Source organism: Mirounga angustirostris, unplaced genomic scaffold (genome assembly GCF_029215605.1).
Source record: "Mirounga angustirostris isolate CCGP_5_RB_7025 unplaced genomic scaffold, mMirAng1.0.hap1 SCAF_16, whole genome shotgun sequence".
NCBI lineage: Eukaryota > Metazoa > Chordata > Mammalia > Carnivora > Phocidae > Mirounga > Mirounga angustirostris.
In genome coordinates, this window is record NW_026991724.1 from 1,092,261 (window position 1) to 1,117,745 (window position 25,485).

The window sequence follows — 25,485 nt, forward strand, 5'->3', positions numbered from 1 at the left end:
CCGCGCCTTGCGCTGGTTGGCCCAGAGGGCGCGCTATGCTAATGAGCCAGCCCTCCCGCCACCTGCCTGCAGCGCAGCCCGCGGGCGTTGGGCGGACGCGCTGCGGGACCCGCGTTAGCAGGGGGACCATGCCGCGCTCCTTCCTGGTGAAAACGCACTCCAGCCACAGGGTTCCCAACTACAGGCAGCTGGAGACGCAGAGAGGTAGGGGCTGCCGGGCTCCTCGGACTCCCGCCCCAGGTGGGAGGAAAGGAGTTATCTTGCCAGCAGAGCGGGAGCGAGACCCCGGGTGGGTGGGTGGCCTCCGGGCGCCTCGTCCGCTTCGGGGGCCTCGGCCCCGCGTTGGGCTGAGCAGGCGCGGATTCCCTCCCCACTCAGAGAAGTCTCTAGACCCCCCAGTCACTTTGGGGCTCTCCCCCTGTGGCCTGGTAAACCCATCCCAGCTAAGGGAGCCCTGGAGCCATCTTCCTGGTGCAGGAGGTTGGGTGGGTAGGTGGGTGGGGACCCAGGGATTGGTGGGGAGAGAGATGGGAGGACTTGGGGCTGCTGTCCAAGTGCTCCCCCAGAACATCCAGAGAGGACCAGAAGAGCGATCCATGGGCTCTGTGTGCCAAGGCCCAGCTCTTGTAGCGCTCCTCCAGTCCCCTCCATTGCTTCCTCACCCCTCCCGTGGGTCACCTTCCCTCGGGCCTCCCCTCACCCCAGTGACGGTTCCTCAGAGGAGGCTGGGGGAGCTGAGGGGCTGCAGTCCTTCCCCCAGCCCCCAGGGTGGCTCAGTGGGGAGACACACGTCCAGGACCCAGGACTATCCATGTATCCCCATTCCCTGCTAGGCATAGGGACACAAGAAGGTCCCAGGACATAGGCCTCTCTAGAATGATCAGGGCCATTCCCCACAGTTCAGCAGCTTCTTGGGGCTGAATACCCCCCGACCCCAGGAAACTGCTTGGTGACTCAGACAGAGGGGAGGAGGGACAATGCAGAGGCCTGCGAGTGGACGCCTCACTGATCCATCCGGGGGCCCACTGCCGCCAGGGGGTGCCTTCTAGGACTGGGCTCCTGAACTCTGCATTTTGAAATCAATTTAATGAGTCACCACCAGCAGTTTCATAAAATGAAACAGAACAGAAACCATCAGAGTGCAGGGCTCAGGTAAAGGAAACTTGTTTTAGATATATGTGTATATATATATGATAGAAAATGGAATTGACCTTTGCCATAATTGTTAACGTTTCAAACCTGTTGTTTAAGCCCAGCCTTAATGTGCACCCCGCTTTACATGCAGACCGTGCAGACTAGGGCAGCCAGTGACGAGCGTCAGACTCAGCTGCCTCCTGTCCCCCACCCCTCCTCGATGTCACTCCCCTCGCATGTGGAGACCTAGGTGACCACTGTGAGCCTCTTCCTGCCAGGATGTTGTCTGGGGCCCCTCACTCATTTTAAATAAGTCCCTTTTCAGGCCGCCCCCAGGTAACTCTGAAACCAGAGAGGACTTAAAAGTCTCTTCTCCTGGGAATCTGAGTCCCAGGACCAGTAACAAAATCGAGCAGCCCCAGAGGGTGTGGGGAGGCATTTAAAGGACCAGCAGAAGCTCGGGTCAACACCACCAGCACAGCTACCTCGCTCCCCTGCCCTCTCCCTGGGACCGCCCCCTCCCCCCCCACCCCCCCCGCCCCCCCCGCCAGACAGGGTTTGGCTCTGGCGATGCCTGGGGCCAGGGTGGTGGCTGCATCCCAGAGATTTAAGAAAGGTGACTTTTTTCCCCCAGTAGAAAGGCTCCTCTTGGAGCTTCTGTGGGGTCCTAGGCTCTCCGGCATCCCAGGGCTGTCTTTCCAGAACTTCCTTGGCCTTTGTCTCTTAGCTGGTCACCGCTACTCCCTCTTCCTGGGAGGACAGAAATTGGGTGTGCTATTTTATAATTAGGGGAATTATGGGTGAGGTCAGGACAGAGTGGTGGGTGGGAACCTTCCTTAAAGGTCCTCATTTCTCTACATCCTCACCGACACTTGTAACTGGCTATTTTTAATTCTAGCCATCCTAGTGGGCGTGACATGGTATTTTGTTGTGGCTTTAATTTGCATTTCCTTGATGGATAATGGTGGCAAGCATCTTTTCCTGTGTTTGTTAGCCGTTTGTATCTTTCTTGCTTTTTTTTTTTTTTTAAGTAATCTGTACGCCCAAGGTGGGGTTTGAACTCACAACCCTGAAATTAAGAGTCACGTGATCTACAAACTGAGCCAGCCAGGCACCCTGCCATTTGTATATCTTGTTTGGAGAAAGGTTTCTTCAGATCCTTTACCCATTTTAAAATTGTATTCTCTTTTCATTGTTGAGTTGCTAGAGTTCTTTGTATATTCTGCATGCTAGTTACTTATCAGATACATGATTTGCAAATATTTTCTCCCAATCTGTGGGTTGTCTTTCTCTACCCAAAGCCTTGGCATTAAGGTAGAAATGGGGCCAGAGATTTATTTCAACACATCTGGAGTACGAAATGGGTCGGGGGCTGTGGAGATTTGGGCTTGGGGGAAATGCTCACCTGTTTACTCTGGGGGATCCTGCCGCTCTCATCTGGTCAAGCATGGGCATGCTGGCCCACAAATGTGGGAGCAGCGGCCTGGGGACCAGCTGCCCCTGGAGGCCGTTGTGGTACCACCGAGGACAGCCGTCAACCCGGGAGTGTTGGCTGGAGGCTGTGTGCACCTCCGTCACCATGGGTGAGGGGTGATCGGGGTGACTGAAGGCCAATTAGTTCTCTTACACATCGCGGCGGACTGCCGAGTGTCTGTTCTGAATTAGCTCTGTGTAGGAGCCTGGCGCCACAGCTCTGAGCTGGCCCCGAGGTGGAACGGGGGTCAGGGAGGCCTGCCCTGCCTGGGCAGTGGGGGAGCCTGAGATCTCTCCAGTAGACCCTGTGGTCACTTCCTGAGCTGACACCCCACCTCGTCAGCCCTTTCCCTTCCCGTGGACTGCCGACGACCTAGAAGAGGCCTGAGGTCGGACCAAGCAGGGCAAGCGTGAGGACAGAGTGTGGGGGCTCGTGTTCACCTGTACCTTCTCTCTCCGCCCTCCCTTCTAGAGATCAATGGTGCCTGTTCTGCCTGCAGGGGGCTGGTGGTGCCCCTCCTCCTCCCAGATAAAGCAGCCTCGTCCACACCTGGTGACCCTCCCTGGCCCTGGGACTGCACCTCTGTCATGGCCCGCATCTCGCTGCCCCTTCCCCACCGCGAGGAAGCGTGGGGGGCCTCCGGGCCAGAACCCCTGCAGGTCGGCCCCGTGCACCCTTGGGCCGGCTGGGCCCCCAGCGTGCCCCTCAAAGACAGCCTGAACCAGCTCAACCTGCCCCCGCGGCTGCTGCTGGCCACACGGTGGCCCCCGATCCCGGGCCCCGCCGGGGACCAGGCCGCAGACAGACTGCCGGGGGGCGCGGCGCGGGCCCCCCGCGGCCCCGGCGGCTTCCAGTGCCCGCACTGCCGCAAGCCCTACCACACGCTGGCCGGGCTGGCCAGGCACCGCGAGCTGCACTGCTGGCTACGGACGCCCCGCTGCTTCCCCTGCAAACACTGCGACAAGGAGTACAGCAGCCTGGGCGCCCTCAAGATGCACATCCGCACGCACACACTGCCCTGCCCCTGCGCCATCTGCGGCAAGGCCTTCTCCAGGCCCTGGCTGCTCCGCGGCCACATCCGCACCCACACAGGTGGGTCCGCCGGAGGGGCCCGGCAGGGGCGAGGGTCAGGCCTGGCCCTTGCAAAGGGAGGGAGGGGTCCGCGTCTTGCTTTCCAAAGCCCCACAGACCAGAGGCTCAGACATCGAAAATGCCCTCTCCCCCCGTCCTGGAGGCCCTGGAGGCCGGAGTCTGGAACAGGGTGTAGGTGGGGCCACGCTCCCTGCCAAGGCTCCAAGGGAGGGTCCTTCCTGCCTCCTCCAGCTCCAGGGGGCCTGGGTGTCCCTCAGCGGCGGCCGCGCCCCTCGCCCCTGCCCCGTCCTCACGGGGCCTCATTTCCCTCTGTTGTAAGGACACCAGTCATATGGGACCGGGGCCCACATACCCCAGGGCGACCCCACCCTAACCCGGTCACATCTGCAGGGGCCTGTGCTCCAGGTCAGGTCACATCCACAGGTACCGGGGGTTACGACGCAGACACCTCTGTTAAGGGACACACAACTCAACCCACAACACCCGGCAAAGCACAGGACGCACCTGCCACGGCCTCCCGGAATCTGGAGCCGCAGGAGCAGGGCACGGGGCAAGGCGGGTGGCAAGCACGGGGGCCACACGGACTGTCTGAAGGGCACGGATGGTAGCTGCAACTTGACCGGGGCCCAGGGGCAAACCCATCCCCGGGAAGAGGATGCCCGAACACAGGAAGGGAGAGAACGGCAGCTGTGGACAGACAGACGGACAGACACAGACGAGCCAAGGAAGGAGAGGGGCCCAGGAGCCTCCGCACTTGGTCTGTAAACCACCGCTGAGCTGGGCCTGAGGGCAGGGGGTAGGACCACAGCTCACCCCAGGCCCACCAGGACAGGGAGAGGCAGACACAGACAGAAGGCCAGGAATAAGACTCGCAGGGCCGAGGCCCACGGCTGCCACACACGCTCGCTGGCCCTAAGTCACGACTCTATAATTAAGACTCTTTGGAGACCCAGCCAGACAAACGCTCGAAAGAAGGGTTTTGCAGAAGCTGTTCCATTCGGTTTTCCTTAGCTCCCCCCACAAAGATGTCCCTGAGCGCCCCCCACACACCCTCGGGGGCTCAGCACTCTCGTCTGGGAGCGCTGAGGGTGGGAGGCCCCGCAGGAGGCTGACCTGGCTGGGAGGACACGTGGGAGCTTTGGGCTTTGGGAGCTTTGGGCGGCAGGGATGAAATGCCCTGGGGCCGTGGGGGCTGCAGGCTGGTGCCTCTCAGGATTCTGTAGGGTGGAGGACCAGGAGTCACTCCACACGGGCAGAGGAGAACAGATGGCCCCCAATGGTCCTCTTATACTTGTTAGGGTCGTCCTGGGGGCCCAGCTCCCAACAGAAGGACTTTGTCTAAATCCCTGGTCGCCCTGATTGGAGGTGCTCCAGGGGACACAAGGTTCTTAAGCCATTCCTAAATGCCTGCTTCATTGCAAGGGCTGGGCCTCGTTCCTCCCAGCCCACCTTCATGGCCGACTCTGTGAGAGCCATGCTGCTTGCCACCCCTGTCCTTCCATGGGTGGGAACAGCGGCCAGAAGGCCCCTAGTGCTTCTCAGGGGCAGATGTGGGCAAAGGGCCCCAGGAGGGCTCTGGCAGAAACAGAGAAAGATCTAGCAACCGTGGTAGATCCAGCAAAGAACCATGCTAGATCTTTCCTCTTAGAAAGGGTTTTAGGTGCTGCAGTCCTGCCCGGATGTTACATTCCATCCTATTCCCAAGTGGCTTGGACCTCGACAGTGTTTGTGGGCCTGTTGGTCCTAGGGCTTCCTCCTGGATCAGGTGCCAAAGCCCCCACCATGCATCTCCTGAGAAGGGTGCTGAAGGAAGATAATGCATTAGAATTGCCATGAGCATTTGGGGGAGGTGGAGGGGCTTATTCATTTATTTTCTATTTAAAGATTTTATTTATTTGGGGCAGGGGAGGAGCAGAGGGAGAGGGAGAAGCTCAAGCAGACTCCCGCTGAGCGCGAAGCCTGATGTGGGGCTCCGTCTCACGACCCTGAGACCGTGACCTGAGCCAAAATCCACAGTCAGATGCTCACCAGCTGAGCCACCCAGGCACCCCGGGGCTTTTCATTTATAAACGGACCCATGAACCTGGGGCCAGCTCCTGTGACCACGCAGAGGGACACTGATCCGGCACTCCTCTTCCTCCCCCAGGTGAGAAGCCCTACACCTGCTCTCACTGCAGCAGGGCCTTCGCCGACCGCTCCAATCTCCGGGCCCACCTGCAAACACACTCCGACACCAAGAAGTACCAGTGTAAGAGCTGTGCCAAGACCTTCTCCCGCATGTCGCTCCTGGCACGCCACGAGGAGTCCGCCTGCTGCCCCGGCCCCTGAGGAGCGCGGGCTCGGTGCAGGGAGGAGGGACAGGACGTCACCCCAGGAGCTGGGGGCTGACCCGCTCCAGGCAGCCTATGCTGCCTACGCTCGCCCGCTGGGTGTTTCTCCTCTGCCCGTCTGCAGCCGCCCGCCTCCGTCCAGAGCCAGAGAAGCCCGGTGGGCTGTTCGGGTAAGTGACCGAAGAAGGTCACCGAACCGTGAACCACAGTCCTGTGTCTGACTCGCTCTGGTTTCTGGTTCTGTTCTCCCAGAGTCGGCTACCAGCACGGACAGCTCCTGCCATTCAGCTGGCCCTCGCGGGCAGAGCGGCCTCGTGGCTCACCTCCACCTGCTGCTGGTCTGGACTCTAGGCCAAGTCACGTCACGGGTGCGCGCACGCATGCCCCCCTGCCCACCTCACCGGGCGGCCCCGGGGACAGAGCTGGGACCCCACCACAACCGCACGGCAGCGAGGAGCCTAGAGCCCTGGCTGCCGTGTCCTCTGAGGCTCCGAGTCTATGGCGGAGGCTGAGCGCAGAGCTATCCTCCAGAGGCCACAGATGCCTGGGTAATTTGGGCCTCTGGCCACGGAGTAGGGGAGGCGATGGCGAGGACGTGGAGCCATGAAGTGCAGGGACAGAGAGCAGGGCTGGCGGGAGGCAGGCGGCAAGAGCACAAGCAGGTGAGCAGAGGCACCGTCTTTCGGAAGAAAGAGACCAGCATTTAATAGGGAGGGAGAGTAGCCACGGGGCGAGGACATGCTGGGGTAAGGGCGTGAGAGCAGAGGCCCGAGGAAGAGGCAGCCATGGGCTGCGTTGGCAGGGTGCCCAGAAGATAGTCTAGTCCTGGGTCTGCACACGTCTCTCCTGAGCCCACTGCGTCACCCAGGAGCTGTGTCCATGGCACCGTCACCTCCCTCTGCCTGCCTCTCCTGACGCCACAGGTGTCCACCAGCTGAGTGAGCAGCAGACCCTGGCACTGCCCAAGACACGCCTCCCAAACTGACTCAGGTAACAACAGGAGACCCCTCCCCAGCCTCGGGCCCCCACGTGGCAGCCTCTTCCCACCCGAGACCTCCAGGCGGTCACCTGCTGGGCTGGTCCTCCCTCTTGCCAGCACGTCTCAGCGTCTCCGGCTGGCCCGCGTCTAACGGGGACTGATTGAGTTCTCGACACCCGGAGGGGACACCTGCTCCTCTCTTCAGGAGAGCTGGCCTGCTGTCAGCAACGCCACTTCTGGCCCAGGCTGAGGGACAAAGTCAGGGACCTTGGTCCTGGCCCTGAATGGGGCCATAGGGCAAGCGGCAGAGGCCCCTGTCTCAGCCCCAGGCCACATGGACCTGCTGAGGAGCATTTACCAGCCCACGCCGGGCCACAAGGCCCCTGTAGATTCCTCCAGAAGCTCCTCCAGGGCTGGTTTGATGACGGCCATTGGAGGAGCCTTGGGGACACCCCAGATGAAATGTGACCATGATCTTGGGCTTCTCTGGACCAAGGGTGACCTTGATGAAACTGGCCACCCAGGAGACCACAGCTCCAGCATGCACCAGACTGTATCAGCAGGGGGAATGAAGACACCCTCTGGGAAAGCCTCGCTCACATTCCCAGGCCTGCACCGCTGCGTTCCCTCCGCAGGTATCAGCCATCCCTCGAGGCTTAGCTAATATATCAGTTTGCTGGGGCTGCCGTGACCAAGTCCCACACACTGGGCGGCTTGAACCACAGAAATCTACTCTCCCACAATCTGGAGGCCAGGAGTCCCAGACCGAGGTGCCGGCATGGCTGGTTCCTTCTGGGGCTCCTCTCTCGGCCGGTAGACCCATCACCCATCTCTGCCTCCACCTCGCTCGGCTTCTTCCTGCCTCTGCGTCTGTCTCTGTGTCCAAATTCCCCCTTTTTGTGAGGACACCAGGCATACTGGGTTAGGACCTACCTTGATGACCTCATCTTAACTTGATCAACTCCAAAGACCCTGGTTCCAAATAGGGACACATTCTGAGGTCCTGGGGGTCAGGATTTCCAACAGCTAATGTGAACACAGAGTTTGCCAAGACGCCTGATGGGGGGGGCGGTGGTCCCTGTGCTTGACTCCTCTGTCCTCTCAGTCCACAAAGGATCGGGGGGCAGGGGGGGTGCAGTCGATTTAACTGACAGATTTACTGGAAACATTTACCACTTCCCACCTGTCCATCATCTGAGCAGGGCCCCACGCTCACAGGGCAGCCTTTCCTCCCAGCAGTCTCCCAGAGCTCTGGGCTCCTCCATTGAGCGGGTCAAGCCAGCGATCGGGCCTATGTCCCACCATCTCACAGGAGGCCTTTTTGTTTTTTTTTTTTTAAATAGCATCCAGATGCCTGAAGGAAGCTATATTGTAGATTGTGTTCTATTTCTGGGCCCCGATGTCTAAATGAGGCGATGCACCTGTTGGGTATGAAGGGAGAGAATTTCGCGGCCCTAAAATAAAGTCGAATGCTTGCCCTTCTGTGCCGGCCCATGGAAAATGCTCTTATATTTATATCTGGACTGGCAGAGGGCAGGGCAGTGGAGGCTGGCTTGGCCAAGGGGGTGAAGAAAGGCCCAAGCACCTGCCGGGGAACCAACGGAGGATGAATGGGGGAGACGGTCCACCAGGAGCGAGTTGGCTGTGGTCAGACCACAGGGAGGCCATGCCACCCCGCCCGCGCAGGGCTGGCACCTCCCCCCTCCCCACCACCCCCACCCCCGCTTTTCCTTGTCACTTTGCCTGGTCGTCAGAATTCACCTGGGACACCCATTTAAAAAGCTGGCTTTCTGGAGCCCCCTCCCAACACCTACAGAGTGGGAATCAGGAAGGGGGTCTAGGCCTCGTTCATGTCTGTCCTGGTGAAGTGGGCGTGGCGGGTGCTTTTCTCCGGGGGCTGCTGTTTGGGTCCCTCCACCCATAGGCCTTCTTTTTCCTACCCAAATTTTACTGATCACATTTCCCTCTTCACCCTAAAGAAGGCCTTTGGGATCAAGTGGAAGAGGGACCAGAGGCCCTGGGGCTGAGGAGCTGGGAGTGGTGCTATGGTTGCAGCCCGTTATGTCTGGAGAAAAGCAGAAGCCTAAGAGATCAGCGAGGATTCCGGACAAGAGGAAAACCATGTAACGAGCCCTCCAAGGTTGGGGACCCCGTCTTTCAGCATGAGAGGTGCCCCTGGATAGCAGCATGAGGGCCATGGACAGGGTCAGCACCAGATACCCGGCCAGGAAAACCACTGTTCTCGGACTCAGATGCCAGCGCCCGGCCTCCACGGGCTCAGGTCCTGGAAACAGGTGTGAGAGGGACACCCAGTTTCTCAGTGGCCCGGTCCCCTGCCCCGCCCCCCGTCAAGGAAACCTCTCTCCTGAAGCTGCAGACACACTAAGGTTATGCCTTCCCTTCCAAAAGCCCAGAGAGTTCCATAAATATCATTTGGGCCCAGAATATTCTGGGGGGGGGGGTTCTCTGGAAGTTTGAAAATAGCCCACTTGCTACTATCTATACTCAGAGAACCCACTCCTGGCCTCCACTTGGTGGCTAAGTATAGCTCGCTGGCAAAGTTCAATGGAACAAAAGTTTCCAGGCCTCTATCACTTGCGGACGGCATGACATTCCAGGGAGGGCACTGCCAAGACTCAAGGGCTCCAAGGAGGCTGGGACAGCAGGGCGCCCCCGGGCGGGGGAGTCTGTGGGACTCACTGGCAATCAGGTGTCCTGGCCTGGTTCCCAAGTGAGGCGTTCTGATCCCAGCAGAGCCAATCCCACTATAAAGCCTTAGCTTCTGCTTCTGTAAAAAGGAATCATGCTAAACTCTATTTCACAACTCAGGGGAGTGCCAAATACATATAATAGCAAAAAAAAAAAAAAAAAAAAAGACACTTAGGATGCCTCAAATAAAACCAAACGGCTAACTTTAGAGAAACCGTCCACCTTCACCTCCTCTTAGAAGCTGCATGCACTTCCCGACCACCGAGTTCTGGCTCCTGATCTCCCCTCCCAACTGCCTGCGCTGCTAAGGGCGTCCTCAGGGCCCAGCAGACACGGCAGGGGCTCGAGCACACAGTGGTGCCAAGGGCGGGAGGGCTGAGGGGCAGAGGCTCAGGGTCCGTCACGGCGGCTGGGCACGTACGTCTCTGGTAGGTGCAAGAGTTCGGGGCTGCCTCCCCACATCGTCCATCCATGCTGCCAGCCCGACCCCCAGGCTGCCCTGAGGGCATCCACCGCCCCCCGCCCCCATCTCCCGGCACCGCTGCCCCTCGGGGCCTCTCTTCTGTTTTCCTGTAAAGACCCAGCCATCACGGGTCCTTCAGGAAGACGTGTAATCACATGGCTTGCCTAGCTCAGGACGCCAGCCCCGCTTTCCCTCCCCTGGGAGCAGGCCTGGGCTCCAGACAGTGAAACCATGACCTCGGAAATGAGAGTGTGTAAGGAAGGCGGTCTTGGAGCCAAAGGGGACTCTGAAAACTGCACGTTCACCTCGGGAAGGCAAGTGTTCAGAATCGGCCAAAAGGAGGCTGGGGTTGAGAACAGTCCGCGCCCAAGCCCACTGCCGGTTCCTCTGCTGAGCATGAGCTGAGGCGCGCCTGCTGTCCCGTGGCTCCAGTGACCACGGTGGGCTGTCCCTGCCCCCCTCTCAGAACCCACACAAGTGGTCTGCAGGCCTCCCCCCACGGCGACTGCGTGGGAGACCCCTCACGGTGGGGCGCACACGCTGATGGTGCAGAAGCAGCGGGGGCTTTTGTGCTGGCATCTCGGCACGGGCCAGCCAGCTCGCTGCCCCAGGGCCCTGGCACGTCCCCACCACACACTCACGGAAATCACATGCAGCCTAAGGACACCCGGAATTGTATTCAACCTCAACCCTGGGTCCTGGTCTCGGCTGTGTTCCGAGTGAAGAAATGGGAAGTGTGCACAGAGCCCCGGCCACCGGGGGAGGGCACACACCATGGAGACGCAGGCCTGGGCACCTGCAGGCATCTTGTCAGAAAAGAACCAAGGCAGCCTGTCACCTCACGGAGAACGAACAGGAGTCCTTGCCCATGATAACACCTACACGTTTAAGAGAAAAATGACCATTTCAGAAGCTTTCTATCTTTTGGCAGCTCTCATGCTTAAAGACTTTTCTGATGAGAAAATGATTTTTTTAATTATAAAATGAAACGTCAACATGTGGACGTTCCGGGTAAATCAGTGAACCAGTATTTTCCCAATGACTGATGCAGATGCTCCAACATCCCACCTGAGCCAGAGACCCCAAGCACAGGACTATTTCCATGGAATGGAGCACGGGAGGCGTTCACTGACCGGTCAGATGCCACATCGCAGCTCACCTGGAGGCAATGCCACCAAATATGAGCCCCAGGTATCCGGAGGCTGCTGGGGCATGTTTCTGTCCCCACGTCTGTGGGGGTCGGGCAGACGGGGCAGCTGGGCCGCTCCATCCAGGACACCAGACATCCAGATTTGCAACAATGCAAAACAATTCTACTCTCCTAAAACTCTGTTTTGGAAAATTATTCTTTTTCACACAAATGTGTTACCACATGGTAGGTTTCTTATTGATGATTCTAAATGAACGCAGTTAGCAAATCTTTAAAACATCATTTTAGTTCCTAACATAGGTAAATGTAGAGGAACCGCATACACACAGCTCTCGGGTGCTGAGCCTGGAGCAGGAAAGCACTGAGACGCAGCTGGAGAACCACGCTCCCACGTGTAGTCCTGGTGTGGGAGCAGGAACCCGTGGGGGTGCACGGACGCCGGCCGGCCGGGCGCTACAAGAGAAGCTTGCACCAGGTGCAGCGAGAGGTGTCCGCTCGGCCTCACGGGGGATGTTAAGGGGTTATCTGGGGTAACTCAGACTACGTGTTTTCTGCTTTTACCCACCGACCCTGGAAACAATCCTGAGGCCACGTGACTCCTCACATACATGCAGTGAGAGACGCCCCAGTCGCTGCCCCAGGGGGGCCCCCTGCTTCCCTGGTGTGCACTTACTCACATGCACCAGGCTCTTCCTTTCTGTCCTCCCGCCACCCTCTCAGCTCAGGCCCTGCGCTCTCAGTGATGCTCCCAGTGACGGCTCCTCCTGGGCCCTGCTCCCATCTTCTACCCACACCCACCTCCCCCGTCCCCAGTGCAGCACCCCGGCAGCCTCACGTTCAAGACCACGATCCGTGGCATCCTGTGGGAAGCCACCTTCTACCCTAAACCCCACTGAACAGGAGCAACTCTGTGCCCCACGTGCCTGGCCGGTATCTGATCGGGACAAGTGCTCAACAAACCCAAGGAATGAAGGAAGGCGTGCCTGGCTGGCTCAGTCTGGCACACAACTCTTAATCTCAGGGTCGTGAGTTCGAGCCCCATGCTGGGCATGGAGCCTACTTAAAAAAAGAAAGGGAATGAAGGAACAGAGAACAGGCCAAGGCTCAGTCTAAACCAGCCTTTATTTTTGTTTTCTTCAGTCCATTTCCGGTGGCTAATCTCACAGTCATGGCCTTTTCTCATCCTTGGAAAGGAAGCTGCCAGCCTCGGCACAAACGTGGGGACCATGATCAGGCCCGGGGGCAGGCGAGCAGCCTGCTGTGCCCCCCCCAGGCTGGCTGTGGTGCAGACACAGCAGGCAGGCGTCAGCAAGCAGGCGATGAAGGCGGTGGAGGAGATAGTCTCCACCGTGAGCGGCACCGGCAGGGAGACACCAGCCGGCTGGCCCCAGCTAACAAGGCTTCCAAGCCGTGTGCATGCAGTGAGTGAGGGTGCCTGTGAGCTCATTTCGGAGAACCGGAGGCCACGGAAGAAGCTATGCCACTCACTCACTGATTTAACCACCCGACCACTGTTTCTTCTGGAAGGTGGTGTCACGTACTTGAGCGCTTCTGGGGCCACTGCGGACTGCCATGGGCGTGACATCGGCAGGGCCCTACCAGGCCTTTCTCTTCCACTAGAGAGGGCACGCAGCCTGTCAGTGGCGGCTGGGATTTAAACCCACGCACTCTGGCTTCAGAGCCTATGATCTCAGCTACTAAACCATGTTGCTGCTCAGTAAGACATTCTGAGGCTTTCCTTTCTCTTGGAAATCAGAAAAAGAGTAGAGATTAGGATGCAGAGGCTGTTCTTTCAGCGGCAGGCCTGGGTGTGCGGAGATGGCTGGAGGGCAGCTGGGGACGTGCAGGAAGGGGAGCCGCCCCAGGTCCTGGAGGAAAACTGTCCTAGGTCTGGGACTCGATCATTGGAAGCGGGGTTCTCCTCACCCCTGCCCAGTGAAAGAGAAGGGGTTGTAAGCAGAGGGAGGGGGGGCTGGAAAGTCACGTAAGGACAGCAGGATGCTCGGAATCTCACCGAGCTGACCAGGTTTTGAGAAACAGGACAGAAAGGCAAGGAAGAACAGAGAAGGGGGAGGTCCAAGGGTAGCAGCCAGGACTCAACGAGTCCAAAGGCAGATTTGGAAAGGATTTCTCCTGAGCCAGGTATGACAATGCCACTCAGTGCTGGGCTTGGGGACCAAACAGGTAGCAGGTAACCTGCCTGGCACAGCACTGGACACGCAGCAAGTGCCTGATACTCAACCCTCCACACTGTGTGACTCACAGCTCTGGTCCTTCTGGTTTACAATGAGACCTTAAACTGTTCCTGCTGGAACCAAAAACCTTTCAGGGAAAGACCAACAGCAAGATGCTAGCAGGTACAGCTCGCAGGCACCTCCCAAGACTAGCCAGACACCTGCTCTTGCAGGTGTGTGCAGGGCTAGGTGAGAGGCCCCAGTCACCGTCTTCAGTGAAGCATACACGGACCAGCCTGCAGAACGCCCTCTTCCCGAGAACCTGGGGACTACAGTGCGTTTTAACTCCGGGTTGCTGGGGCTGAGAGCCCAGATACTCACTCTCCCCCCATCCTGGGGGTTGCAGGTCCCAGACGAAGGTGTGGGCAGGCTCGTCCCTGCTGAGGCCTCTCTATGTGGCCTGCAGACTGGCATCTTCCCATCTTCTCCCCATGTCCTCGTGTGGTCCTCCCTCGGTGCACGTCTGTGCCTGATTTCCTCATGTCCCCGTCACTGGGATCAGGGTCCACCCTACTGACCTCACTTTAACTTAATCACCTCTTTAAAGACCCTCTCTCCAAATAGAGTCACATCTTGAGGTCCTGGGGGTCAGGATGGCAACATGTACATTTTCAGAGGGCAACTCAGCCCGAGTGCTCCCTTTCAAAACCGTGTAATCTTGGGATGCCTAGGTGGCTCAGTCGTTGAGCATCTGCCTTTGGCTCAGGTCACGATCTCAGGGTCCTGGGATCGAGCCCCGCATCGGCTCCCTGCTCGGCGGGAAGCCTGCTTCTCCCCCTCCCACTCCCCCTGCTTGTGTTCCCTCTCTCGCTGTCTCGCTGTCAAATATATAAATAAATAAAATCTTTAAAAAAACACAAAATCAAAAAACCGTGTCATCTTATTTAAACAGCGGACCGCCGCCATGACCCCCCAGGCACCAGAATTCTCAGACCCCGTTCTTGCTGGAGAGCAGCCGTGCAGGGACAGGTGGGCCTCAGGTTAGGCAAGCGCCTTGCTCTTGCACGTGAGGACAGGCAACTGCCAGCCTTCCCTGGAGCAGGCTTAGGAATCCACGTCTCCCTGCTCCTTGTCTTCGGCACCTTCCCCTGGCTGCCCCCACACACATGCCTCACGATGCACCTCATGCATCCCCAAGACTAACCCCAAAGCATAAATAAATAAAACACGCATTAAAAACCTGTACATATGGGCACCTGGGTGGCACAGTTGGTTGAGCATCTGCCTTCGGCTCAGGTCATGATCCCAGCGTCCTGGGATTGAGTCCTGCATCGGGCTCCCTGCTCAGTGGGGAGTCAGCTTCTCCCTCTGCCCTTCTCCCCTCTCATGCTCTCAATCTGTCTCTCTCTCTTAAATAAATAAAATCATAAAAAACCCAATAAAATGAAAATAAAAACCTGTACACGAAGTCCTGTCGTATCCTCTCTCTGCTGATGGAGGAAGGCAGACAGTGAGCACCTGCTCCGTGCCCGGCACACCCCCCCTTAGCAGCCCCGATGAACAGGGCTCAGGAAGAAACGGGAGCACCCAGCGGCCAGAGGGAGAGTGGAGATGCAAACTTGACCGCTCTGCCTGCGTCATGGTGGACATGAGCCCTATGAGCGGAGTCCCACAGTTTTGAGAAAAACACCAGTAATCTCAAAGGGAAGAGCTGGGACCGTGCAGACAAGACAGGGGTAGGCTCAGACCACGGTGCACGCAGACGCCATTCCTCCTGAGCCCCTGTTGGTGGGTCAGACCCTGGCATGGACCCCGACGTGGAGGGCCCCACACTCGGGTGAATGCTCTGCCGGGCTCATCTCAAAATTCTTCCTACTTTTTGGACAGGGGACCCACACTTTAAACTTGCACGGAGCCCTGCAGTGACATGGCTGGTCCTGCATCCGAGGACAGGTGACGAGGACACGGACAGTCAGATGACTCCAGACGGAGGGAGCCCAGCGCTCCTTAGTGACATGCCCCACTGTCACCTCGGCTCTGTCAGCACAGAGCTGCACGCCATGCTCCAGGTTTATGCCTCATTCAAAAAGCTCATTTTGGTTCAGAAATCAAAGGGCAAATATTTTTAGACGAGCTGGTCAGCAAAGACAGTGTCTGTGATCCTGACATGATGAGCATGTTAGTTGTCTTCTGACATCAGGGGGAACCCACTCAGGTCAATCAATCTAACACAGTTACCAGACCCCTCAGTTCATAACCACCCACCTGGTGGCTCACACACATGAAATCATGGCATCACTAGGCAGCCGTACTGAGCGGTGACTGGCATACAACCAAGTGCACATACGTGAGTGTGTGAGCCGATGAGTCAGGACACCTGCACACACATGTAAGGCCGTGGTCTGATCCATGTGACAGACACACCCAGGCAGCCGCCTCCTGCCCCGTCTGTCTCCCCCAGCCCAGCCCCGTCCCAGGCAACCACGCAGCTGCCTTCTGTCACACAGGTCGGTTGCTGGCACTTTCTAGAATTCTTAGGAGCGGAATCTGCCACGATTGTTTACCCATCTCGTCTCCTCAGTCCTGACCCCAAGGCCTCAACACGTCATGTTTTCTTCCCATAGACTTCTCGAGGCCTCAGATTCCCTTTGCTGACCCTCCGATGCTGGTCCAGAACTTTCATTATAGACCACCACAGTCTGTGTTATAGAGATGACCGATGTCACAGACCACGTCTACAGAGGATACAGACGTCATAATCCAGACAACAGACGACACGGACCGTCCTGGCCTACAGATGACACAGATTGTCATGGTCTAGAGACGACAGACACGGGCTGTCACGGTTAACAGATGACAGAGGACACGGACCGTCCTGGCCTACAGATGACACAGATTGTCATGGTCTATAGACGACAGACACGGGCTGTCACAGTTGACAGATGACATGGGCCATCCTGGTCTACAGAAGACACAGGTGACGCAGACCACCATGGTCTAGAGACGACGGACGCAGGCTGTCAGGGTCGACAGACGACACGCTATCACAGTCTATAGATGACAGATGTCACCATCTAGGCTGCAGCAGACAACAGAGGTTACAGACTACCGTGACAACCTTTTAGGGGTCTCCCTGCTCCAACTCATCCATGTGACCCATGACCTTTGCTCAAGATACAGTTACAATCATGTCATCCCCCAGACTGAAAGCCAGACCTTTCTCTGGTCTGTGGGGCCTGAGCACTCACACCACCTCCAGCAACGCTCTAGGAGTTGTCTCCTCTCCACAGGCAGGCTGTGAAGCTCCCAAGGACAGGGCTCCCTCCTGCCTCACCTGGCATCATGCCCTGCTGGAGGGGCCCCAGGAAGGCGTCACGAATGAAGAGAGAGGAGCATATGTGACTTCGACAGAGCTTAGAAGACAATCATAGGCTTTAGAGCCTTCATTTTGTGATGATGAGAAAGTCACACAGCTGCTTTCTGAAGAGGGACAGAATGAAGGACAGTTGTGGAAGTTGGAAAAGGTGCAGGCTGGGGGTGACCTCGTGCCAGGCCAGTTTTTAACTGCTTCTTGTTCCATCTCTGCCACAAGCCCCACTACCTCTCACCTTCTTGTGATGTCGGCAGGTGCCTGGCGTCTGAAAATGCTGGGCTCTAGCCAAGGTGGCCCTGGATCCACAACATGGAATCCTCCCTGTAAAAGAGAGAGCACAGCCCTTAGAGACGTAACTGTGTGTGAGAAGAGCGAGGCTCAGAAGCCACACGGTGCCACCAGCGACAGGACCACAACAGTAGCAGGGCCCACCCGCCAACCTGCATTCTGGTGAGCAGACCCCGGAGGGACGGCGGCCCCAAGGATTTCAGAGAACTGGTCAGGATCTCAGAGTGAGTGGTGGAGGCTGGGGGATGCCTCAAGTGACTGCATGACCTGTGCTCAGTGTACCCATCATTCCTTAATGAACAGGAAAACTCTACAAAGAAACAGTGGTGCTGGGAGAAGAAAGAGTCGTCAGGAAGGGGGTGCTGGTGTCCCCTGCAGCAATCACGGGGCAAGGTCCAACCCCTTCTCCCCTGAACACGGGCTCCTGAAGGTCTCCAGGATGCCAGGAACGCTTGTACCAGATCTGTCCCAGCCAGCCCCCAGCTCTGGACACTCTGCCTCAGATCCATTTCTCTAGGTGGGAATGCTTGGTGAGCTGGGGCGGGTTCTCAGGGTAATTAAAGGACACCAAGCATACCTCACTGATCTGCCTAGCAATTGGTGTTTAAGACAACAGTCTATCAGGGGCGCCTGGGTGGCTCAGTCGTTAAGCGTCTGCCTTCGGCTCAGGTCATGGTCCCAGGGTCCTGGGATCGAGCCCCGCATCGGGCTCCCTGCTCAGCGGGAAGCCTGCTTCTCCCTCTCCCACTCCCCCTGCTTGTGTTCCCTCTCTCGGGGTCTCTCTCTGTCAAATAAATAAACAAAATCTTTAAAAAAAAAAAATCCGGATGAAATAAGAAAAGTTAATCAATTTGACTATATAAAAATGTAACAGGGGTGCCTGGGTGGCTCAGTCGGTTAAGCGTCTGCCTTCGGCTCAGGTCATGATCCCAGGGTCCTGGGATCGAGTCCCGCATCGGGCTCCCTGCTCGGCGGGAAGCCCGCTTCTCCCTCTCCCACTCCCCCTGCTTGTGTGCCCTCTCTCGCTCTCTGTCAAATAAATAAAATCTTATATATAAAAAAAAGACAACAGTCTATCATGAGCATAAATGAAACAATTCATGTAAGGGCTCAGTCCCCAGTGCACAGGCTGGAGCAAAGTGGCCAGAGATGGGCGGGCCAGGCAGCTGAAGACTCAGGATTGTCATGCAGGAGACCCAGGAGCGCTGAGCTCTGGTCCCTCTCTGGTCCCCAAGCAGGAGGGAACGGCAGCAGCGTGACTAGGCCCAGGCCCAACTTCCCGTGCCAGGCTGTGGCTTGCTTCTGCTGACCACACTCCCGCACCAGCACTCGGCACAGCATTGTGACGCAGGGCAGACCCCTGATGGGTGGTCACTGAATGAGCAGTGAGGCCCTTCGCGCTCTCCTGAAATGCCAAGGCACCAGTGCTCAAGGAAGGTCAGACCCTGGAGCCTTCAGCTGGGAGGGGACCCTGGGCCCCCACGCCCCACTGCACATACGGTGCCTGCTGACAGCACACGAGGACCCCGCTTCTTCAGTTCTGCCTCAGGCAGCTCGTCCAGCACGGACGGGCCAAGCAGCAGCTGCTGGGGACGGCCGTCATTTATTCTGTGTCCGAGCCCTGCACTTCGCAGTTTACAGTAGGGGGCACTGCTATCGGTCCACAAATGAAGACACTGGGGTCACCACAGCTAAGAAACTTATACACGCACCTAAGTTCAGTTCGCCTGATTCTGGAGCCGATGCCCTTCGTCTGTCTTTGCTACTCACAGGTAGCCTTCAGACCAGCAGCTTTTGTCACTGGCATCCCCTGGGGCTTGCTAGAAATGCAGAGGCCGCACTCCAGATCTCCTGAATCCGGATTTCCACGAGCTCCCGAGATGACTTGTGTGCACATTAACACTGGAAGGACACCACCCGAGACTTCCTCTCAACACTGCGAGACCACCTGAAATAAAGCGAAGTCTGGGAATGCAGACCAAAACCACGATGAGAAACAACTTCACACCTGTTAGGATGGCTGTTATTAAAAACAAAGAGGAAAAAGAAAATAAGTGTTGGGGTGCCTGGGTGGTGTAGTCGGTTAGGCGTCGACTCTCGGTTTTGGCTCGGGTCGTGATCTCAGGGTTGTGGGATCGAGCCCTGCGTCAGGCTCAGCGCTCAGCGGGGAGTCGGTTTCTCTCCCTCTAAAATAAATAAAAAATATTTTCTACAAAAAAGAAAAGAAGAATTGAGAGGGGTGTGGAGAAACTGGGATCTCTGGACACAGCTGGTGGGAATCCAAGATGATGCAGCTGCCATGGGAAACAGCATGGCAGTTCCTCAAAAAAACCAAGAGAATTACCATATGATCCAGCAAGTCCATCTCTGAGTATCTGCCCAAAAGAACTAAGAGCAGGGACCTGAACAGATATTGGTACACCTGTGTTCACAGCAGCATCACTCACAACGGCCAAAAGGTGGAAGCAAGCTAAGTGTCTCTCAGTGGAAAAGCACGATGCGGCCCATCCATGCAGTGGACTACCACTCAGCCTTAGGAAAGGTCATGACACCTACTATAGCAAATGGTTGGGCCTGGGGGACATTATGTTGAATGAGAAAAGCCAGTCACAACAGGACAAGCACTGTAAGATCCCACTCATACGAGGTCCCTAGGAGTCAGATCCATACAGAAAGACGGGGGTGGGGGCAGGGGCTTGGTACAGGATGGGGAGTTTGTGTAATGGGGACAGAGCTCCAGTTGCAGAAGATGGAAAAGTTCTGTGAACGGGTGGTGGTGTTTGCATTACAATGAGTGTGCTTAACGTCCCTGAGCTAATAAAAAAATGGTTAAGATGGTAAATTTTAAGCTATATACATTTTACTTTTTTGAAGATTTATTTATTTAGATGGGGGGTGGGGGGACAGTATACACAGGGAGGGGCAGGGACAGAGAATCCCAGGCAGACTGGGCACTGAGCACAGACCCCAACACGGGGCTCAGTCTCACGACCCTGAGATCATGACCCAAGCCGAAACCAAGAGTCTGACACTTAACTGACTGTACCACCCAGGTGCCCCTAGGCTATGTATATTTTAGCACGATTTAAAAAAAAAATGCTTTAAAACAGAAAAAAACCTGAGGAGGATAATGGGAGATGCTTTAGGCTTACAGGAGTACACCCTGCTTTTCATTCTTGGTACTTAGCCTTGAAATTTCAAGCTTTACTCCCTGTTTTCCACACACCTTTGAAACACTTGAATGGAACAAAGAGAAAATCAGAATAATGGGACCTCTGGCTTATCATTCTCTCTGTGACCTAAGAGGCATTAACACCACAACCTACATAACCAAAAGCTGAGAGTAGGAAAATCAATATATTTATTTACCCAAGAGGCCCTATGAGGAGTTGATTTTATACATGTGGGTAGGTCCTGGGCTGAAGGTGTTGGTGTGGGATCTAGGCCCAGCCCTCTTATAGGGGACTTGTTCCTTCAAAGTTCTCCATTAAATAAGGGAGCCTTTGCCCACGAGCACGTGGTCATTTATGCCTACTTGACTAAACAGAGTACAGTTTAAATAATCATAATAACAAAAACAAAGGAATACCCATTTGACTACACGGGGAGGACAGGGAGGAAGGGATGTTGTTGGGATAGAATAGGACCCCATCTTTCTATGCAGTGGTAATCAAAAGATGCTATCCAAAACTGAAAAAAAGAATAAAAGACATTTTTTTAAAAAAAGAATATGAACAGGTTATTTAGAAATATGGAGGAAAATAAGAGATTTGAATAGTGGCCGCCTTTGGGGTACCTGGGTGGTGCAGTCAGTTCAGCGCCTGACTCCTTGTTTCAGCTCAGGTGGTTATCTAAGGGTTGTGGGATCGAGCCCCACTTCAGGCTCCATGCTCAGTGTGGAGTCTGCTTGAGATTCTTTCTCCCTCTCCCTCCACCCCTCCCACTAGTGCTGTCTCTGTAAAATAAAATAAATAGGGGCACCTGGGTGCCTCAGTTGTTAAGCGTCTGCCTTCAGCTCAGGTCATGATCCCAGGGTCCTGGGATCGAGCCCCACATCGGGCTCCCTGCTTGGCAGGAAGCCTGCTTCTCCCTCTCCCACTCCCCCTGCTTGTGTTCCATCTCTTGCTGTGTCTCTCTCTGTCAAATAAACAAAATCTTAAAAAAATAATAAATAAATAAAATCATGCATATACAATATTATCCTAATCTATTCAGGCTGCTATAACAAAAAATACCCCAGACTGAGGGACTTACAAACCTCCACTGATTTCCCACAGTCCCGGGGGCTGCAAGTCCAAGACCAAGGTCCTGGCGGATTCTGCGTCTGGGGAGGACCCACTTCCCGGTTCAGACGGCGGCAGAAGGGGCGAGGGCGCGCGCTCTGGGGCCTCTGCTGTAAGGGCTCTAATCTCATCCTGAGGCTCCCCGCTCCTGACCTCACGGCCTCCCACCGGCACCCCTCCTGACACCATCACAGTGGGAGCCGGGTTCACCATATGAACTTGGAGAACTTCGTAAAGATCTGTGCTGTCCTTTGCACCCCTACCACGGCAGAACGTAAATTACTGAGACTCACAGGTGACCTGTCTTCAGAGAATACGCCGTGACTGTTGCCCAGAGCAACCTATCATTAACCTTTCAAAATAAGTTCTACCGGCTTTGCATGAAACAAACCTGACTGCAAGAACAATTTAAAACAATAACCACCTGCAGTGCAAGTGTAAACAACAGCGAGATACTATTTTCACCATCAGACTGAAGAGCTGTGTGCTGGAGAAGGTGCACATACCTCCACACTTTGGGGGCCAGCCTTTAACACCTGACTCAACTTCCTTCTAGGAACTTGCCAACAGCTATCAAAATTACCTGACACCTTCTACTTGGCCCGGTGATTCCTATTCCTGAAATTTCTCCTAAGGAATACTAACACTTACACAAGATGCGCTACATAAAAAGCAGCTCATACCATATAAAAAAAATTGGTAACAGCCTAATTGTGCACCAACAGGAGGCGAGCTGGGAAGACTAAGGCACATGTGGACAATAGAACCAGATGATCTCCAAGAAGCACCCAAATGGGAAAAGCTGGGTGGGAAAGAAGGTCTTTGCATGTATCATGCATAAACCTCGATGGAAAGATAAAGACTTCTGGGAAGAGAACTGGGTGATGGCTGGGGTGGCAGGATTCATTCTGCATTCTCACAACTTGACTGAAATCTCAGCCATTTTAGAGGTAAAAATAAACGTTTATAAAGGGAAGGGGAAATTGGGAGTTACTGTTGAATGGCTCTGAGTTTCAGTTTAAGATAAAAGGTTCTGTGGCTACATGGTGGTGATGGCTGTCAAACGGGAACGGACTTCAGGCCTCAGAACCACACACTTGAAAACAGTTAAAATGGTAAGTTTTACACTACGAATATTTACAGTAAAAAACTCGATGTGCATGTAGATATGGTAATCCATCTTAACAGTGAAAAAAAGATCCCTGCTTATCTGGAGCTTATAAAAAAAAGGGGGAGTGAGTGGGGCAAGTGCCCAGCTCTTGATTTCTGCTCAGGTCATGATCTCAGGGTGGTGGGGTCAATCCCCCAGTTGGCCTCCACACTCGGAGGGAGTCCGCTGGAGACTCTCTCTGCCTCTTCCCCCTTCCCCGAAAAAGTAAATAAATCTTTAAAGGGCGGGGTGGGGGTGGGGTGGGGGCTGAGGTTTGAAAGAGCCTATCTCTGAAGCCATTCATCCCTTAGTGCCCCCCAACCCAGCGCAGGTGGGGGCAGGGATGCGGACCCCATAGTGATGCCAGACCACTGGGTCGCAGGGACTCCAAGTGGTGAGGTTTGAGGAGAACTCTATGAACCGCGCAGCACAGGGGACCCGACCATCAGGTGTGGGGAAGACCTATGCGCACCGCGGGGCACGGGGGACAGGGGACCCCAGCAGTCAGGCGTGGGGAGGACCTACAGGAACCGCGGGGGACGGGGGACCCAACGGTCAGGCGTGGGGAGACCTGTGCGCACCTCGGGGCAGGGGGACCCCGAAGGTCAGGCGTGGGGAGACCTGTGCGCACCTCGGGGCAGGGGGACCCCGAAGGTCAGGCGTGGGGAGACCTGTGCGCACCTCGGGGCAGGGGGACCCCGAAGGTCAGGCGTGGGGAGACCTGTGCGCACCTCGGGGCAGGGGGACCCCGAAGGTCAGGCGTGGGGAGACCTGTGCGCACCTCGGGGGACGGGGGACCCCGAAGGTCAGGCGTGGGGAGACCTGTGCGCACCTCGGGGCAGGGGGACCCCGAAGGTCAGGCGTGGGGAGACCTGTGCGCACCTCGGGGCAGGGGGACCCCGAAGGTCAGGCGTGGGGAGACCTGTGCGCACCTCGGGGCACGGGGGACCCCGAAGGGCAGGCGTGGGGAGACGTATGCGCGCCGCGGGGCAGGGGGACCCCGAAGGGCAGGCGTGGGGAGACCTGTGCGCGCCTCGGGGCACGGGGGACCCCGAAGGGCAGGCGTGGGGAGACCTGTGCGCGCCTCGGGGCACGGGGGACCCCGAAGGGCAGGCGTGGGGAGACCTGTGCGCGCCTCGGGGCACGGGGGACCCCGAAGGGCAGGCGTGGGGAGACCTGTGCGCGCCTCGGGGCACGGGGGACCCCGAAGGGCAGGCGTGGGGAGACCTGTGCGCGCCTCGGGGCACGGGGGACCCCGAAGGTCAGGCGTGGGGAGACCTGTGCGCGCCTCGGGGCACGGGGGACCCCGAAGGTCAGGCGTGGGGAGACCTGTGCGCACCTCGGGGCAGGGGGACCCCGAAGGGCAGGCGTGGGGAGACCTGTGCGCACCTCGGGGCAGGGGGACCCCGAAGGGCAGGCGTGGGGAGACCTGTGCGCACCTCGGGGCACGGGGGACCCCGAAGGGCAGGCGTGGGGAGACGTATGCGCGCCGCGGGGCAGGGGGACCCCGAAGGGCAGGCGTGGGGAGACGTATGCGCGCCGCGGGGCAGGGGGACCCCGAAGGTCAGGCGTGGGGAGACCTGTGCGCGCCGCGGGGCAGGGGGACCCCGAAGGGCAGGCGTGGGGAGACCTGTGCGCACCTCGGGGCACGGGGACCCCGAAGGGCAGGCGTGGGGAGACGTATGCGCGCCGCGGGGCAGGGGGACCCCGAAGGTCAGGCGTGGGGAGACCTGTGCGCACCTCGGGGCAGGGGGACCCCGAAGGTCAGGCGTGGGGAGACCTGTGCGCACCTCGGGGCAGGGGGACCCCGAAGGTCAGGCGTGGGGAGACCTGTGCGCACCTCGGGGCACGGGGGACCCCGAAGGGCAGGCGTGGGGAGACGTATGCGCGCCGCGGGGCAGGGGGACCCCGAAGGTCAGGCGTGGGGAGACCTGTGCGCACCTCGGGGCAGGGGGACCCCGAAGGTCAGGCGTGGGGAGACCTGTGCGCACCTCGGGGCAGGGGGACCCCGAAGGTCAGGCGTGGGGAGACCTGTGCGCACCTCGGGGCACGGGGGACCCCGAAGGGCAGGCGCGGGGAGACGTATGCGCGCCGCGGGGCAGGGGGACCCCGAAGGTCAGGCGTGGGGAGACCTGTGCGCACCTCGGGGCAGGGGGACCCCGAAGGTCAGGCGTGGGGAGACCTGTGCGCACCTCGGGGCAGGGGGACCCCGAAGGTCAGGCGTGGGGAGACCTGTGCGCACCTCGGGGCACGGGGGACCCCGAAGGGCAGGCGTGGGGAGACGTATGCGCGCCGCGGGGCAGGGGGACCCCGAAGGTCAGGCGTGGGGAGACCTGTGCGCACCTCGGGGCAGGGGGACCCCGAAGGGCAGGCGTGGGGAGACCTGTGCGCGCCTCGGGGCAGGGGGACCCCGAAGGGCAGGCGTGGGGAGACCTGTGCGCACCTCGGGGCACGGGGGACCCCGAAGGGCAGGCGTGGGGAGACGTATGCGCGCCGCGGGGCCGAAGACTCCGGGGCTTGCCCTTCAGCTCCGGCGGCACCCCTGACGCGTTCATCCCGTCTGTCGTCCGGAGCTGCTGAGGGCGTCTGGGCTCCGGGACCCCCTGAGCCCAAGCCGGCGGGACAGCCCCTCGGGGTGCGGTCCCCTACCGCGTCCGCCCGCGGGAACCTTCCCCTCAGCCGCAATTCAGGCTCGCTCCGGGGAAGGCCGACGCCAATCGCCGGCGCAGACCCCTGCGCCTGCGCGGTCCCAGCACCGACGCGGACCCCGGCGCCTGCGTGGACTCGGGCTGGGCATATCTCCGCGCTTGCGCAGAGCCGGCGCGTGGTCGCCCGCCAACGGGGGCGGGCCCAGAGTCGGCAGTCCATCGTTCGATCCCCTTCATT

At 57.8% G+C, this 25,485-nt stretch overlaps 1 protein-coding gene and 1 long non-coding RNA gene across 4 annotated transcripts; one reads left to right on the plus strand and one right to left on the minus strand.

Moving 5' to 3' along the window:
* Nucleotides 1-125: 125 nt before the first annotated feature.
* On the plus strand, nt 126-6,354 carry SNAI3 (snail family transcriptional repressor 3). 2 transcript variants are annotated; one of them, XR_006793460.3, is made up of 4 exons: nt 126-204; nt 3,080-3,700; nt 5,847-6,200; nt 6,283-6,339. XR_006793460.3 is itself a non-coding variant. In XM_045890587.3 (3 exons), exons 1-3 carry the CDS (start codon nt 129-131, stop codon nt 6,026-6,028), a joined length of 879 nt encoding a protein of 292 aa, XP_045746543.1. In that variant the 5' UTR covers nt 126-128; the 3' UTR covers nt 6,029-6,354. The 2 variants fall into 2 exon arrangements, 1 of the variants encoding a protein (XP_045746543.1); XM_045890587.3 differs by having other exon boundaries at nt 5,847-6,354.
* Nucleotides 6,355-9,000: 2,646 nt separating this feature from the next.
* LOC135362833 (uncharacterized) lies at nt 9,001-25,364 on the minus strand. 2 transcript variants are annotated; one of them, XR_010408131.1, is made up of 3 exons: nt 25,043-25,364; nt 18,879-19,114; nt 9,001-17,199 (listed from the first exon to the last, which is right to left on the minus strand). It is a non-coding gene; the product is annotated as an uncharacterized LOC135362833 (long non-coding RNA). The 2 variants fall into 2 exon arrangements; XR_010408132.1 differs by lacking the exon at nt 25,043-25,364 and adding an exon at nt 23,532-23,899.
* Nucleotides 25,365-25,485: the final 121 nt, after the last annotated feature.